The sequence below is a fragment of the Motacilla alba genome, chromosome 6 (genome assembly GCF_015832195.1).
Source record: "Motacilla alba alba isolate MOTALB_02 chromosome 6, Motacilla_alba_V1.0_pri, whole genome shotgun sequence".
NCBI lineage: Eukaryota > Metazoa > Chordata > Aves > Passeriformes > Motacillidae > Motacilla > Motacilla alba.
Genome location: NC_052021.1, coordinates 7,302,884 through 7,319,155, shown reverse-complemented (window position 1 = coordinate 7,319,155; position 16,272 = coordinate 7,302,884). Strand labels below are relative to the sequence as shown.

At 41.3% G+C, this 16,272-nt stretch overlaps 1 protein-coding gene across 45 annotated transcripts in view; it reads right to left on the bottom strand.

Moving 5' to 3' along the window:
* The window catches only part of ANK3 (ankyrin 3), a 339,367-nt gene that overhangs the window by 54,186 nt on the left and 268,909 nt on the right, over positions 1-16,272 (bottom strand). For 20 of the 45 annotated variants that reach the window (XM_038140069.1, XM_038140090.1, XM_038140071.1 and 17 more), the window contains 5 exons: positions 15,326-15,337; positions 14,067-14,169; positions 8,640-8,746; positions 4,590-4,622; positions 1,497-1,721 (listed from right to left, as the gene is read on the bottom strand). In XM_038140069.1, the coding sequence (XP_037995997.1) occupies positions 1,497-1,721; positions 4,590-4,622; positions 8,640-8,746; positions 14,067-14,169; positions 15,326-15,337 (480 nt within the window). The remainder of the gene's footprint in view (positions 1-1,496; positions 1,722-4,589; positions 4,623-8,639; positions 8,747-14,066; positions 14,170-15,325; positions 15,338-16,272) is intronic. The other 25 variants (XM_038140070.1, XM_038140089.1, XM_038140082.1 and 22 more) reach the window with 5 other exon arrangements.

The following is a 16,272-nucleotide window of genomic DNA, read 5'->3' as shown; positions in this document are numbered from 1 at the left end:
TGGAACACCAAACACTCACCAATATTTTGAAAACCCAATGAAATCAATTTCACAATATAGTTTGAAAACAACAGTCAAAGACATAGGGAAACATCCTTACATGTTTAGACTATACACAGCAGTCCCTTTGGGTAGCATATTTGGCTTTGTAAATTTATTTTAACAAGATGCTTCTTTGCAGGTTGAAAAGATTAGTATTTCTCCAATCTTGCTGAATCAATTCATTCACTTGATAACATTTTTTTTTTCTGAATAATCTTTCATAAGTAATGGACTTTATGTGATCACATTTTACAAATGCTCTTCTCAAAACAGTCTCACTTGAAGCCTGTAAATACCTTCTCTACCACAGGGTTGAACTTAAAGGACTGCCACTGTGTATTAAAATGTATTTAATGCAGTAGAAACACTTCAAATTTAAAAAATTACAAAAGCACAGAAGTTATGAAAGCAGAATGCTGGCAGTGAATTTTACATGCCTATAAGCACAAGGTAGTAGCAGAGCTATATTAAATCAAGCCACTATGATTTTCTTTCAGTGACATAAATCAACTGAAAGTTTTAGGAAACTTAAAGAAAATAATGGGATTAACAAAAAAAATTGGAAACAAAAGAAAAACTGTAGACATTCTGTATCTTTTCCGTACATATCCTACCCAATAAATTTTGTTCCTTGTGGACCAAGCTGCAGGATTCGGCTAACCATGCTCTCACCCTCATTTAGAGGGGGAGGACTTTTAGGAAGATGCAGTTTACTGAATAACATCCATGCAGCAGGAAGAGAAACGAGAAGGGGAAATTAGGAACAAGCTGTCATTCCCGACAGAACCAGCAGTTTATACCAGGGTGCCACTCACGGTAATGAACAAAATTTATAATTAGGAAAAAATGGGCCACATCATAGTGGATTGTTTCCCTTATTTTAAGCTTTAAAAACAGTCAGTTCCTAGCACTGGTACTACTTGTACCACCACTCCACAGCAGGTGCTCCACCGTCACTCCAAGTGGTTTTGCTCCACAAGACGGAGACAGGCAGCTCCCAGCAACTCCAGAGGGAGCCGTGCACACACTGGGAACAGAGCTCAGTATCTGGGTCCCTGTGGGTGTCTCTGGACAATTCTTTGTGATAGTGCTGTTTCTCTAAATACTCTAACAAGCAAGAGGGTCAAAACCTGCTCTGGGTTTTCACTGTGTGACTCCTCCTGACTTCCAAGGCAGGGTTGCATGAGTAGATGGGGGTGGGACCGGGCCTTCCTATGGCTTTCCTTACCTTCACCTCCATCCTGCAGTCACCAAAGAGGCAAAACTCTCCTTAAAATGCAAGGGTTCTTTACAGAAGGAATGTCAGGTTGGCATTTTTCAATGTTTTAAGTTAAGTAGCCTGTGCTACGTGCTCAGATGAGGTAGAGTCAACGTTTAACTACTTAGATCCACAGGATAAAGCGAACGAAAGGTGCGACATGAGCATAAACACATAAACTCACAGAACAACTCACCCTAAGAACTGGGCCCCTGCTGGCCCCATTTCTACAAGCCGGCTTGCCAATCCTTCTCCTTCAACCATGGGCGGTGGGCTGGCCAGCTTGTGCCTCTTGACCAGGCGGCAGGTGATGCGCGTGGGCGCCGTGCACTTCCGCGGCGGGATGATGATCCGCATGCCATGGTGCCGACTGCCCCTCATGGAACCCCCGCGTGCGTCCACCATGAAGCTAACCAGGAAACTGCACAAAACCAGAAAACACTTCGGTGAAAGGCGTCTCGAAACAAGCAGAAGACCAGCAAAAAGTCAGCGGACACAGACTTCAAAACATTAGAAAAGTCATCCCGATCCCAGCTAAACTAAAAAGAACATGAAGATCCTTTTAAAACTTGTACTTGCGTGTTAACTACTGGTTATCAAAAGCAGGACTTGCTAAAGCTCTAGCAACATCATGGTGAAATGACCATGTTCTACTGAGCAATTGGGTTTAAAAGTGTACACAACAAGTGTATTAGTAGTGGTTTGTTAGAATTTTAAAACATCCCTTTGTGGCTGTTAGCTCTATTGTCCACAAATGAGAGTAATTAGCCTCACATGCATAAAGCAACCAGACAGTGTTGAAAAAGGAGAATCAAAAATGCTTATGATTTTGGGAACCTCAGTCTTTAAAACCTCCCCACTGTCTTATTTACAAATACTCTTGATGGCTGCCAGCACCATGGGTGAGAGTCCAGGCTACTAAGGGCTTCCACTGATGGGGAAGATAAGTGATGACTAACAAGTACATAACTTCCTTTAGGCTGTTGGCTCCCTGAAGGAAATCATGCCATTACTTCTCTGTGAAGATTAGATTCATTAGCAAAAAAAAAAAAAAAAAAAAAAAAAAAACCATTAAAGAAAAATTGCACTTGCTAGTGTCATTCCAATGCATAATTTTCCATTTTTTTCATAAGGAGGTAAGAAATTATATTTGCAAATGATGAATGGTATATCTTTAAATAAATTCCTTTCTATTAGCATGGTAATAATTAAAATTAACAATTCATATTAGAATAGCTTCAGGTAGAAGATGCAACAACAGGCTGGTATCAAGAGGGACTCAAGTCCCCAGCTCAGTCCTGAAGCCAGTACACATTTTGTTTGTTCCTTCTGTATGACAGACACTGACATAGCTGACACATCTGTCATGTGGCTTTACTATTTTCAAGGCTGTTGCCAAAAATTCCAGCTTTTAAGAACTAAACCTTCACATGACTAACAGGTGAATCCATTCAACTTCCTGGCTCCTGACAGAAAAATGAACTAAGGGTGTCAGCCAGTAATCCAGGGGATGGTGACGGCTCTTGGAAAAAAGCCCCCAAGTGCTCTGAAGTATGACTGGGAATTTGTGCAGCACAGTTCCATTTGCTCTGAGACCGGCAGGATATCAACAGCAGCAGCTGACAGGCACTGGCCAGGCCTGCAAATATACTGTATTCAGAAGTCTGGCCAACATGGGCGGGAAAAATCTGCACAAAAGCAGGAGAGAAATCAACATTTGGTATTTAGTGGTCTGCAGGAGGGAAGTGAGTAGGGACACAAGCTATAGATACTGGAAGTATGATGGAAATGTTGTCCAGCTGAATTAAATATCAAGAAATTGCTACATTGCCTTTCTTCATTTTAAAATCCATCAGTAAATATGCGGAGGTAAAACTGCTCTCTGAGATGACCCTAGCCCAAATTTACAATTTCTCATGTGCCACACGCTTCACAAAACTGAGGCATGATATTTCACAGTAGTTCTCATACGGAAAAACTGAATCCACATCCCATGTTTCTCTCCTAGATAAATGCACTGTGCACTCCAACAAATCCAAATGCTGCCACTAGGGTATCCCAGCTCCTCACAAGAGGAATTGTTTCAGCAGGACAGGATCTTGGCTAACCAAACACTTTCCATAAATATTAGACCTGTGCCAAAACCAGTACGCTCAATCTTTAAATTATATACTCTATAAGTGATTCTAATCTTAGTATTTATGGATGCTTAGCTGACCCTTTTAAAAACATGCATGGTTTCTGTCTGCAGAGGATCTGGGGCCCTTTCAGACTGGAAGTTTGTAGGCAGGGATGCCTGGCCGGAGCATCCCCAGGGCTGAAGCTGCAGCAGCTCCAGGGAGGCACAGCTGGTCAGAGCACCACGGAGGAGCCTCCTGGGGAGCCTGGCAAGGCTGGGCTTGGCCTGCTGGCTCAGCACAAAGCAATGTTTTGGAGAGCTGCCTATCATGTACATGGTTACTGGCTTGTTAAGGAACATCAGAATTAATAATGAAAAGGAGGCTTTCATCTAGTGCAAAAATGCCAAAACTTACACTCAAACAAGATGCTGTCTTCTGTACCCAAACTATTTAAATGATGGAAAGTATCTAAGAGTGAATTGCCAAAAATCTCTAGGGCACCTAAATCAACTCTCTTAAATTAATAATTAAGAAAAGAAATAAAATCAATAGAAGTTAAAACTAAGCACCTACAAAAATCAGTCCTGGAGTTACCAGGGATGTTTAGGCTGTAGATTTTAAGGTCAGTCCAGCCTCAGCAACCAGGAGCTTTGCACTGCTACTGCACACTGCTCACAGCAAGGGTGAACAACCCTTGGCATCAGCCTGTGCCCCAGGGCATGAACCAGCCCCTTCCAGCTTTGTGTCTGCACCAACTGCAGCCTCCAGTGCAGACAAAACCTGCAGCAGACCAGCCTTTGTGCATACTGCTCCCAGAGAAAGCCAATCACTGTCAGCAGCTTATTTATGAATTACTTCCTCATTTAATTTTCTGGTTAGTAACTTACCGTGTAAAACAATAACAAAAATTGCAAACAGCATTTCATGCACTTTCTAGCTAAAAACATTAGTAGCTGATGCTTACCTAAATTAATGTTGCACTAATAATGGAAACTACAGTATGACCTCTAAAACACAATGCTAAAGGCTAATGAGCATTTCTACTTGGATACATGGAAGGGATGAGGATGTGGTTGGATGCACTACAAACATCTACACACACTCTGTGGGGAAAAAAAGTGTAAAAAACAAAATAAAATGAGGATTCACAGAAAGCACCGAGTTATCACCTTGAATCATACTGGGGGAGTGGAGAGGAATAGCTGCAAAATAATTTGGAAAGCAAATGGGAAAATTAATGTAAGATAATTAGAGGCAAGCAACAGAAAATATCAATAATAAGTGCAAAGAAAAAATAACAATCAGAAAAATAACAAAAGCAACATGTTTGAAGGCCAGCTTAAGAAATTATTTGGCTTTTGCTTCACATATTGTGACATATGTCATATAAAATATGCTACACATGGAAAAAAAATCCCAAAGGGAGGGTTCATTTAATTAGTCAGCATAACTCTATAAGTTCTCTGGAAAACGTAGAAGCACAAGGAGAAAAGCATTTGCTGTTTATTTAATCAGCAGAGAATTTATTGCAACACAACTTCTTCATTAAATTCCAAAAACATGCTCCTGTGTGCCATGGAAAACCAGTTCTTGCACTTTCCTAATGCAGTTGATTTTCCAGAGCATAATGTGTAAACATATGTGTGGCAGGATGCTTGAAAGGAGTATCAGTCCATGCCACCCATTGCACTGCTGTCAAAAATGAGTTCTGTGTGTACAGCAGGTTAAATGATATACAGTTAATATAATTTAAACTACATAGAGTTAATATAATTTAAAATACAGTAAACTAAAAAAATCTGATTTATTCCACTTTGCAAGACTGGATCCAGTATTTCTGAGTTTTTCAATATTGGAAGGCAGTGTGGCACACTCCTTTCTTTCAGCTAAAAAAATTAAGGAGTTAAAGGTAACACGAAGAGACAACACCCACAATTTACTTTGGGAAAGCTGCAGGAGTACGCTCAAATCTGACAGCTGAAGGGTATTTTGGTGAGGGTCTCTACCCTTCCAGAGGCCTCAAGATTCATGATGCATTTCAATGTACTGCTCACAATGGACCTTGTTCAAAACATATGCTGGCAAAACAACTTATCTGAACTCAAGAAGAAAAACATAAAACATTCTCTTGGCTTGAAAAAAGGAAAAACCAGAAGAGTTGAAATCACTGCCAACAATTTCTCCTTCCTCCTCCTTTCACTGATACATTGCTGGATCTCCATATCCTGCTCCCAGAATTCCCCTTCTGCCTGGGTGAGGAAATAAGAACGAGCATTGATGCCTCCTCCTGACAGTGGGCAAATGGGGAAAGAGTGACCCGAGGCAGCAGTGCTGCTCCTGGCACAGCACGAGGGGAGCCCTGGGATGGTCAAGAGCAGTGGGGTCAGAGCCTGGCCTCAGGGCCACCAGAGCACGAGGGCTGGCAGCCCCTGGCCCTGGCCACAGACAGAACTGGGGACAAGGACAGGGATGAAGCACCCCAAACAAGCAGAAAAGGATTTGCTGTTTAGGAAAAGACTGGCAGAAGAGATGTGAAAAGACATGGTCCTCTGCATATCAGATGTGTGTGCTGGAAGATTAGAAGGGAACATCTGTTGATTGCCTCTAGGTGAAGATAACCAGGAAAATCAAACAGGATATTATAATACGGGGCCACAACTGAAAAGGAAATAAGCAACGAGTGATATTGGGGTTTTTTCCTTGACAAAGGAACCGAATCCTCAGAGCATTTCTGATGGATTTTCTACGTCAAATAAGAAACGTAATGGGCCAGAAAAGCCCTACATGTTTGGAGAATATTTTGCTTTATGCTCATTTGGAGAGCTATATATGTTTGGAGGATATCTGTCCTCTTCCTGCCACGCAGTCCCACAGTTTGCTCCCCTCTGGGCAGCAGCTTTGTCACCTCTGCATTTGAGAGGGCCTGTGTACCAAGAGAGCAGATCTTATGTGAAAGCCCCCATGTCCACAGAACATTTGTTTGGAGGGCTGGAGCCACTGGTGAACATGCTGAAGATCTAAGGGCAGGCAATTATTGTCCCAGAGGGCTGGCAGGATAAAAACATCAGACCTATCTTCTTTTCTTCTTTTCATAAGGATGAAAAGAAACCAGAAAATTTTAAGACCAATCAGTCTAAACCAAATAACCAGGAAATATTCAGGAATAAATTATTTAATAATGACTCTATAAAGGCCTAAAGAATCAAGGTAATTAATCAAGATATTACACCTTTCCTACCACCAGTCTCAAAATAAAAACAAACCAAAAATGTAAGTGGCACGAGCGATTAATGCTGAATGAATTTGAATTCTTTCTTTGATGTGTGGAAGTTCTACCTTGGTACCTCAGCAGGCAATGAATGAAGGTAGAGCACAGATAAGGTAAGTGCAGGATCATCTGAGATGTTCCTTCAAAAGAGATGCCACCAGGGCTTTCCTGTCACACTGAAAGGGAACTGCAAGGGCATATTTCACTCTGCTGTCCTGGCACAGGTACTAGGCTAAATGTCTTCACAATTTCAGCACAGAAAAAAGGTCTGAAAAGTCTTTGGAAAACAGGATCAGAATTAAAATCTCTCTTGCTAAAAAATGGAAAAAGAGGCTTGAACCTGCAAACTGAAATACCATTAAGACAAACGCAACACCAGCAAGAACTAACCAAACTTCAGGACTTCAAAAGACAGCCAAGAAATTCTAGCAGATCACAAACATTCACAAACAGAAACTGAAATTACCAAAAGGATAACTCTCATTGTGGTACTGCTTAAGTGGACTATGTGTCAGACGAAGGAGGTGGCAATCCTGGCTTACAAACAGGCTCTCATCAAAGAGGGGAGAGCTGGGGCAGAGCGTCAGGAATGTGCTGGCATGGGGAAACCACCACCGAGGATGGTCTGGGACATTTTAGTCTAAAAGACTGGATTCAATGTCTTCAGACATAGAAAACAATCGTTAAGAGACCAGTAAGACCTTGTTCTCCATGCCCACTCTGGGTATGACAACGGATATCCACCATGGGTAAGAAATAGGCTTAGTCTGCAGAAATGAAATGTTATTCATGAAGCTGGCCATTAGGGGAAGAAACAGTAAAACAAAAGATAGTGGACTCCCGAAGCTGGGGGCCTAGAGAATCTCTTATTTTTAGCAATTATTAGGACATCTAACATCTTTCAGGAATGGCTTGGCTACATTTTATCCTACAGTAAAGGAAAGGGTTGGGCTACCAGCTCTGTGAGGTCCTTTGCCAAAGCGCCATTCCATGATAACCAGCAGTCTTCAGCTTTCCATACTGCAGTTCTTGACATTTTAAAGCTAGCACTGACCATGTGCAGTGTTTTATCAGCTTGGGACCTAAAAATCCACTGTTGCATAGATCTGTTCCGCAGATGCAGGTGCAGATGTGCAGTGTGGGACTGCAGCTTTAGATTTGTGGGGCTTGCTGTATTGGAAATGAAATATTTTGGTGTGTGCCACACTCATTTTTATGATAAGAATGTAATTAGTCACAAAATGGGGAAGCAAATTAAAGCGGATATGAGATTTTATGTCCTGATCTCAAAAACTAAACAACAAATATTTACACTAGACAATCTAATAATATGCAAAGATTACTTTCCCATTCATTTGCAAATTTTTACAATATACATTCAGACATCAGTACTACTGCATTTAAATCAAATCTGTGTGGCACTGTCAAGAAGCACCTAAATTACAGTGATGACTCATAAGTAAACAAATAGCACCACTAAAATCAAACTACAGATACTGGAGACCAGGCAGGAGCTTGAAGTATAAATAAAATAAGAGACCAAATTAAAGCCCCCCATTTTTTCCTCTATGAAGGAACAGAAAATATAACATACTATCTCTGATTTCATACTCCAAATAATTTAACACAATGCAAACAAAATCATTTATGACACTGAAAGCAAAGCATAAGCAACAGAAAAAGCAAAACAGGACTCTTAAAGAGAAGCCTGCGGGATTACAACATTTAGGCATTCAGAAAATTAAGTTCAGAAGCAAGTTTTTGGTTTGATATTCAAGAATTTAAACTGACTCCTGTTATTAAGCACCCTCCTTGAAGTCAGTGTGAATTTTGCCACTGGCTTCAGGTGGAGCAGGAACAGACATGTTATCAGCCATTACAGCAGGCTCTATTCTGCAGCTAACAATGCAGTTCCACATTGAAAGATAAAGGAAAACTGTTAGTGACCTACCCAGAATGGATGGGACTGGAAACAAGGTTAACATTGTCCAAGGTGTCTGGAGCCCAGCTATAGTGCCTGAGAGAATCAGAATCAAACTCCCTTTGAAACGTCAGGTGCTTCAAAACAAAACAGATAAATTGAAAATTAAAATTAACATTAGAAACACTTGTCTTAAACACAAGCTTGTTAATATAATTATGTTTCATTTAGATCTGGTCCTTTCCATTTAACAGTGCTGATACCTCCAGGGTTAAATTACTGGAAATCCTGTAACAGAAACATGAAATACACACACAAACTCTTGTCTCTTCAAACATTCTTTCTGCCCACTTTTTGCACGTCCTTCAGTTTCAAGAATATCTCTCCCCAGTCTTTACTTACTTTAATGTGCCAGGTTAAAAAGATTGAAAAAGAAGAAATTACCATCTGTACTGCAGTCATACACCATTTAGACAGGCAGTGCAATACCACTCCTCAGAGGATGCCATTGGCTAGATCCTCATTCAAGCAGAACCTGGGAATAACTTCTCTGGGAGTAACTTCCCTGGGAGTTTCAGAGAGGCTGCGAATGCAGGAGGAGGTTGGTTTTACACAACCAACATGGGCACTGTTTTGTGGAGTGCCACTGCCCCTACTCATCTGGACAGAAATAGCTTTAACCCTGCGAGGCTATAATTAACTCCCTGAGGTGTGACTTGTTTCTCCTGCTGCCCACGCACGTGGACATTCACACATCCTGTGCCCCACAACATCCCTCACACTACAAATCCTCCTACTGGGCAGCAAAGCTATTCCAGCAAAATGCTTGTTCTCCTTTGTTTCCCTTGTCTTAGGAAATTAAACCAACTAAGCTTCAAATACTGTTCCCCCCTATTTCCAGGGTGATGTGAAAGCATCTCCCCCATTTAAGAAGCACCATCATAAATTACATCAATACAAGTAAGTGAAGAAGCAGCACACAGTCTTCACCCAAGATGGTGTTAAAAATGTCAGTGTTTCCTGTAAGTAGGTTGTTTGCTGCTTAGAGGCAAATGCAGCTAGAGAGAGCAGCCTGTTTGGACGGAAACCTCACGGGCTGTTTTCAAATCACTTTCAATGGGTTCAAGTCAAACCAGAGCCAAGCACACGCTTCTAAAATCTTATTATTCCCCCCTGGGTTTTTTTATATGCTGACACATGCTGGTAGTGGAAATTAATTATTTTGAATAGAAATATCAGCATTAGAAGTAAATCTGGCAAATTCAGTCACAAACATGCAAAAGTACTTCTCTTGAGAAGCTTCCACAAGATAAGCAGGCAGATAGTTGCTGTGTTGCTGGCCAGAATGTGCAACACTCCCATCACTCTGGGGTTTCCAAAAAACTGCACTCTTTAAGCATTTCTTTCATTAGAAATGACGCTTCCTTCCCAGTTTTCCTTACAAAAACTATTGACACTGTAATTTACTGCTCTTTGACAGAAACCCCTGCAGAGTGCAGCTTTGCTCTGTCACTCCTGGCTCTTTGCCTCCTCCTTTCCTTAGCTCAACACTTTTATGAAGGATCTTTTGTTAAACTTTGTGCTGTAACAGATGTACTTAAGGCCTGACAGTTCAAGCACAGACAACAATAATAGAGGGCAGACTTGCATATGCTAAACAGCAAAATACACCATCAGACATAAAAGGTAAAATGAATGCTGTCAAAACAATGACAATTAAGCATCCAAAGTGGACTTAATTAGCACCATTTGAAATATGTGTTGTAATTTAGTTTAATGAAGACAGTTTTCTTAGTCTTTCCAATAAGATGCTAGGGATTCTCCAGCATTTCCTAGAGAGCCTGTGGTTCAGGCAGGAAAGCCAACCCTGTGGATTTCTGCTATTCCAAGTGATTTGTATGAGCTCACACTGAGCACGTTATTACTTTTGATACCAAACAGTGTAAGATTCAGACAGGTTGTCTCAGGCATTTAAAAATTTATATAAACAAAAATAAATTTATTGTTTTGCTCAGTGGTAAACTTTATCATCAAAAATAGGTCAAAGCAAAGAAACACAGAAAATGGGCCAAAAGGAACAACCCAGTTTGGTGTTTGTCCCTGAAAGGCCTGCTAAGCTGTACAGCATCACTGCACTGAGGCCCAGGACACACATCAACAAATAAATGTGGGGTCAGGTTTCCTGCAACAGAAGAAAAATGCTTATGTTCCCTTAGCAGTGGGATATGGAAAACTAAACACAGAGCCATAAATTCCAAGGAAATACCATCACTCCAAAATAATCTGTGCTAGACAAAGGTGCTCCTGCACCCATGGATGTGTTCTAGGTTTGCCTGGGTGGGGTTCCTCAGTCCAGCTCCATGTCCTGACACATGGTCTGTACACCAGGTGACTGGGTTTTTTTTAAAGCATTCCTTTCTGACCAAGTGCAATCAAACAGATCTTTTGGACATATGCAGAGCAAGCAAAAGCCCAAAGTCTGCAGCTAATAATTTTGGTGCAGAAACGGAGTAGGAAAAGCTGATAGCTGGACCCGCTCATCTTACACACAGCACACATCTGTGAATCTCATTTTTTCAGCCTGTTGAGGTGCTGGATTTTCCATGCAGGCAAAAAAAAAAAAAAAAATCTTCCTGTGTAAATTGGAATATAAGCAGTCCAGAAGATAATACATTGTCAGTGGCATTAAATCACAGGATCCATTCTGTGTTTGGTCAAGTCCCAGTGTTCCCTCCCTGGACTGAGGGAGATTAAAAATGCATTGCTAAAGGGTGTGGCAGCCTTAGATGCAAATGTGTGTATAAAAATACTGAGGGTTCTGCTGGCAAGGATCCTGCTGCTTGCATAACTGAATATCCAGGCTGTGTAATATCAAAGTTCAGCAAACAGAAAAATTTATGCTTCCTCCCAGATGAATTTATCCAGACTGAAGTGATTCAGCAAGCTGCTATTTAATGGACAGCCCGAGTCATCCTGCCTTTGGCTGATTAAATTCAGACGTTGATGCAAATTATTCCATGGAGAAGTCATTTGGATTCAGTCTGAGTTGCTGCATCCAAGGTAACACGCCAGAACACAGAAATTTTAACTTTACTCCAGCCAGGTTATGAGGTAGAGTGTGGCCTGGATTCAGAGCTCCCTGTGAACAGGGTCAGCAACAGCCGCCAAATGCAAACAATGGAGAATACCATGACTCCTAAAGAATTATTAGAAACTCTTCTCTAACACTCCATGTGTAATGCTGGCAGTGAGGTTCAGTAAAGAATGGTTTCAAATCTTCTTCATTTGACTCTTTCCACTCTCCCAAGTCTACCAGGGATCCTGGGGAAAGGTGATGGGATCTGTTATCTTAACCAGACCAAGAGGTTGGCAAATGTTCCTTACTCTTTTACATACTGATGTTTGTGATAAAATTAATTCCCAATAATTGACTTAGCTCCTGCCATGAACTCCAGACAGGTCTGAGCTGCACAAAAGGAGAGAAAATGGCATATACAGACAGGCAATGGATCACTCTGCTTCTAAGAGGTGTGACTCCCAAAATAGCCTTAACTCCTCTCAGTTCCAAGACAGACTTTGAGAATATTGGTTTCAAACCACAAAGATCTTTGTTCCTGTGAGTCCCATTGGTGGAACACAAATTTGTGCTTTTTCCCCCCCGCTTTCTACTGCCATAGCAGATATTATCTAGGAGCCCATTAATGTACAGAGGGATGAGAAAGAGGGGCAGGGATATTCTCCATCTCCCAAACACACTTCTCCTACTTCAGCCAAAAGCTAGGGCTGGGCTGGGCTGGGCAGGGCAGAAAACCACAGGAATTCCAGAGGATGGGTATATTTTTGTCAGGGATGGAGCTTTGGAGAAGTCATGGCAGAAAGTTTTAGCTGGTCTCCCTTTCTCATGAAGATAGTTTGTTGCTTTCATGTCTGTTTTGCACAGAATCATGGCATTACCAACCTCTCAAGACAGGACTGATTTTTTTCCCAGTACCACATTCTTTGAGAGTTGTTAAGCACAGAGCTGGTTTTAAGCCTTGTTATGTGCACCCTACTGCTCAATCCATATCACCTGCTTTAATGAGAATCACAAACATAGCCAGAATCATAAAACAATGCAATATATTCTCAGACTGAAGAGTCTTCCTCTCCTCTGAAATTTACATCATATCAAGAACACTTAATGAAGTCTTAGTATTAGAAGGCATCAAAGCAGCTTTAGGTGCTCAGCCCTGACATAGAATTTCCAGTGCCAGTAGCTGCAGATTTTGTTTTATGACTTCAAACCAAACAAAACCACAAAATCACTGCTATGAAAGCTTTGGAAACTCTCCTTAAATGGCTGTTGCAAATTAAGGTTATTGGAGGTTTACAGCATTTCACTTGAAAGTAACAATCTAATAATAAACATTCTGTTGCTAAAGAGAATCCAATTTCTGCCATTCTCATAATACTACCAGAACTGTGTGTAAAAGCTGTAGTAAAACTGGATGGCTTATCCCACAACAGAATTTACAGACTAATACAATCAAGGTTTAAAATGTACAAGATGTGTTTTGTGAACCCTTTTCCCCATGAAAATATCCTCTGAGATCAATAACCCCTCAGTGCAGGAATGCTCTGTGAGAACAGCAGCAGAAAAGCTCTGTTTCATTACAATCCACCTTATGCTCTTCCAGGGCATAAACAACAGTTCCACTCCACAGTCCTTTCCAAGTAAGGATTTTTACATGAATTTTTATCCAGCTTCCTAGCAGGTCTTTGACTTCTGTGTATCAAGAAACTCTTAAGTAATTCAGTTAGATTTGGAAATCTGAAGCAAGTCCACCAAGGAAAATGCTGGGGAGCTCACAAACAAAGCATACTGTACTCAATCATCCCCAGCTTTCGGAAAGACTTTCCCACGCTATCATCAGGTCAAAAGATGCTGCTTTTGTTGCATTAGTCATTGCACAAGTGTTTGGAAGATATATAAACTGAAGAGTCTATAATAGCTTAATCTTTGCAAGGCCAAATTCTTCCCAGGAGTGAAAAAACAAGGACAGCAGTTGGAGTCCCCTCCATGTGGACGGAGCAGGCAAAGTAATTCCCAGTCTGTGCAGTACAAAGGTTGCTCAGTGTAAAACTCGTTGCTCCCAGCTTATCAAAGCCCTCTAAAGACACACGTAACAGGAGCCTCACAGGAGCACCCACTGACCTCAGCCAGTAACCAGCCCCACACCCAGAGACACAACTGGTCCCTTAAAGACTCTTTCGGTTTGGGACCCCACCACCTGCCCCTTGCAGGATCAAACGCAAAAAATGGTAACCCCGCCATCTCTTGTTCACAGCTCCTTTCTTGCCCCTCCTCGGCTGCTAAGAGAGCAGCCAGAGCCTCTGGAAGCACAGCTGAGGCCTCCACACTGCAATGCCCTGCAAATACGAAGCACAGCTACCCGGTGGCAGAGACACAGCACATACCTGGTCCTTGGCTGGCACCAGCAGCTCCTCAATCATCATGCTGTCTCGGGCATAGGAGCTCCTGTTCAGCGTGTAGGACCTATCCGAACTGAAGGAGCGGAGGCTGTTGGATTTACCATTTATCATAGAAAGTGCGGGTGACAATGAGGTGAACAGAAAATAAAAACAAAAAAATTAATACATGCAACTTCCAGGGATAGCATCAAATGGCAAAATATACATAATCTGAGAAATAAATACAAGGAGGAAAACGGAATTAAAAGTATTTGGCTATAGTTAAATTTTCCCTTCCCTACAATATGCATAAGCAAAATCTCAGCAGATGCTTACTGCCTTGGCAGTAATGCTGTGGCTTTAGAATAAATCTAGAAAGGAGTATTCAAGTATTTAGATGAACTTTGATACATATCTCCATGTCCTAATCCTGAAGGCGACCCACGAGGGCAGGTCCCAGGGGAGCTGTGGGTAGGTCACAGTGCCTGCCCACAGAGCTCAGGTTGCTGAGGCAGGTTTAACGAAGAGCAAGTTTTATGTGATGTCATTCTCTTTGTGGCTGAACCACCTCTGACATTGTTACAAACACTGTAGTTTGAAACCCCTATGGTTAGAAAGGAAAGGGTAATAAGTTTGAAATGAAAGGAGAAATAAATTTGCTTAATGACAACTAAGTACAGATTCTGATGTTTGGGAATTATTTTGTGCATGTTAAACTATTCAGAAATAACTACGATCACTCTTAACGTGTTGCAATTAAACCAACGTAGGAGTGTTTTACGTTTAACCCTGGAAGGTACATTATGGTATGTGCTAAAAACATGCTGCAGGCCTAGACATGCTTGCTACGTGACAAAAAATAAAGTAGTAAAAAACGTGAATTAATACAAAGCAACATCCACCAACATGTTACACTTTTGAACTAGCAACACTTTTCACACTCAGAACTCTACAACGTGTTTCATGCATTTAGTAGTTGCTAATTGAATTTCTCTAATCCCTTAGCACACGTTTCCTTCTTGTGCTGGAAGCAGAACTGGGATCTTAATTACACACTGTAGGCATATGTTAAGCAGACTTTTACATGATAAAGGGCATAAGGAATTTAGGTTATATTTGTTATAACAGAGGGATATTCTCTAGGGCTGAACCCCCTGCTCCCCAAAATAAAAGCATGTCACTTTCCAATGCTAAATAAAATGAAGATGAGCAATGGCAGCAGCAGAAAGATGGGAGAGATGGAACACGATGCCATGCCTTCTTACCTGACTTTTGGACTAAAGCAATTTACATTGGAAAAGAAACAGGAGAAATAGAAAGCAAAGAATCAGACAGGAAAAGCAAGATGTTATGGCTGGATGGCTTATATATTTAATGTGTTCATTTCTTAATGTTACACTCAGAATCAGCAGTAAGAAACATCCACAGAATACTTTTTTTTTTTTTGCTAAATTAAATACTTAAAAAAAAAACACAAACCACTGTATATTTGTCTCCTCTGAGCATAACATGGGCAATGCAAAAAATGAGCTACACAGCAACAAATAGTAATGGCACTGCTAAAACCAGAAGCATGGGAATATTTGATCCCTCTCAAAGAAAAGATAACATGGGGTTGAACCTCAGATCTCCCTAACAGATGATGACTGTGGAATCTGCTCTCCCACCTGCACAGGGAGCACTCTGTGCAAGAAGAGAGCTGTGAGGAGTGAAAGGTGTCAGGTAAATCAGTGTGGGGCTCTGCACACAGAGATGTTCCCTCCGCATCCCCAGTGCCCTGCTCCAGCCCTGATCACAGTGACAGGGCTGTGTGATCACCCTGCTCACTCCAGACTGGAAAGCAGCATGTCAACTTTGTTAATTCAGTTTACTATGGCACGAGATTCTCCCTTCAAATCTAATTTGCTGATTTTCTGGCTAATGGACTATTTAAAGCACCTTTCATGAATTTCTCATGAATGTATGATCTCATAAATACTTATTAACTTCCCTAAAAATTGTAAATCAAGCACAACATGGCTGGGGACTACTAAAGAGCAAATTTCCACTGCGTGCTTGCATTTCTAATGTGGCCATAAGAAACAAGACTGAAGGGTAGACATCTAAGCTTTACCTTATGGGAGTTGCCATTTGCTGTTAGACAATGAACTCACTTTTTAAAACAGATCTTTAAACTACAGCATAGGAAAAAGCCCTCAGGGCTCCAGCTTAT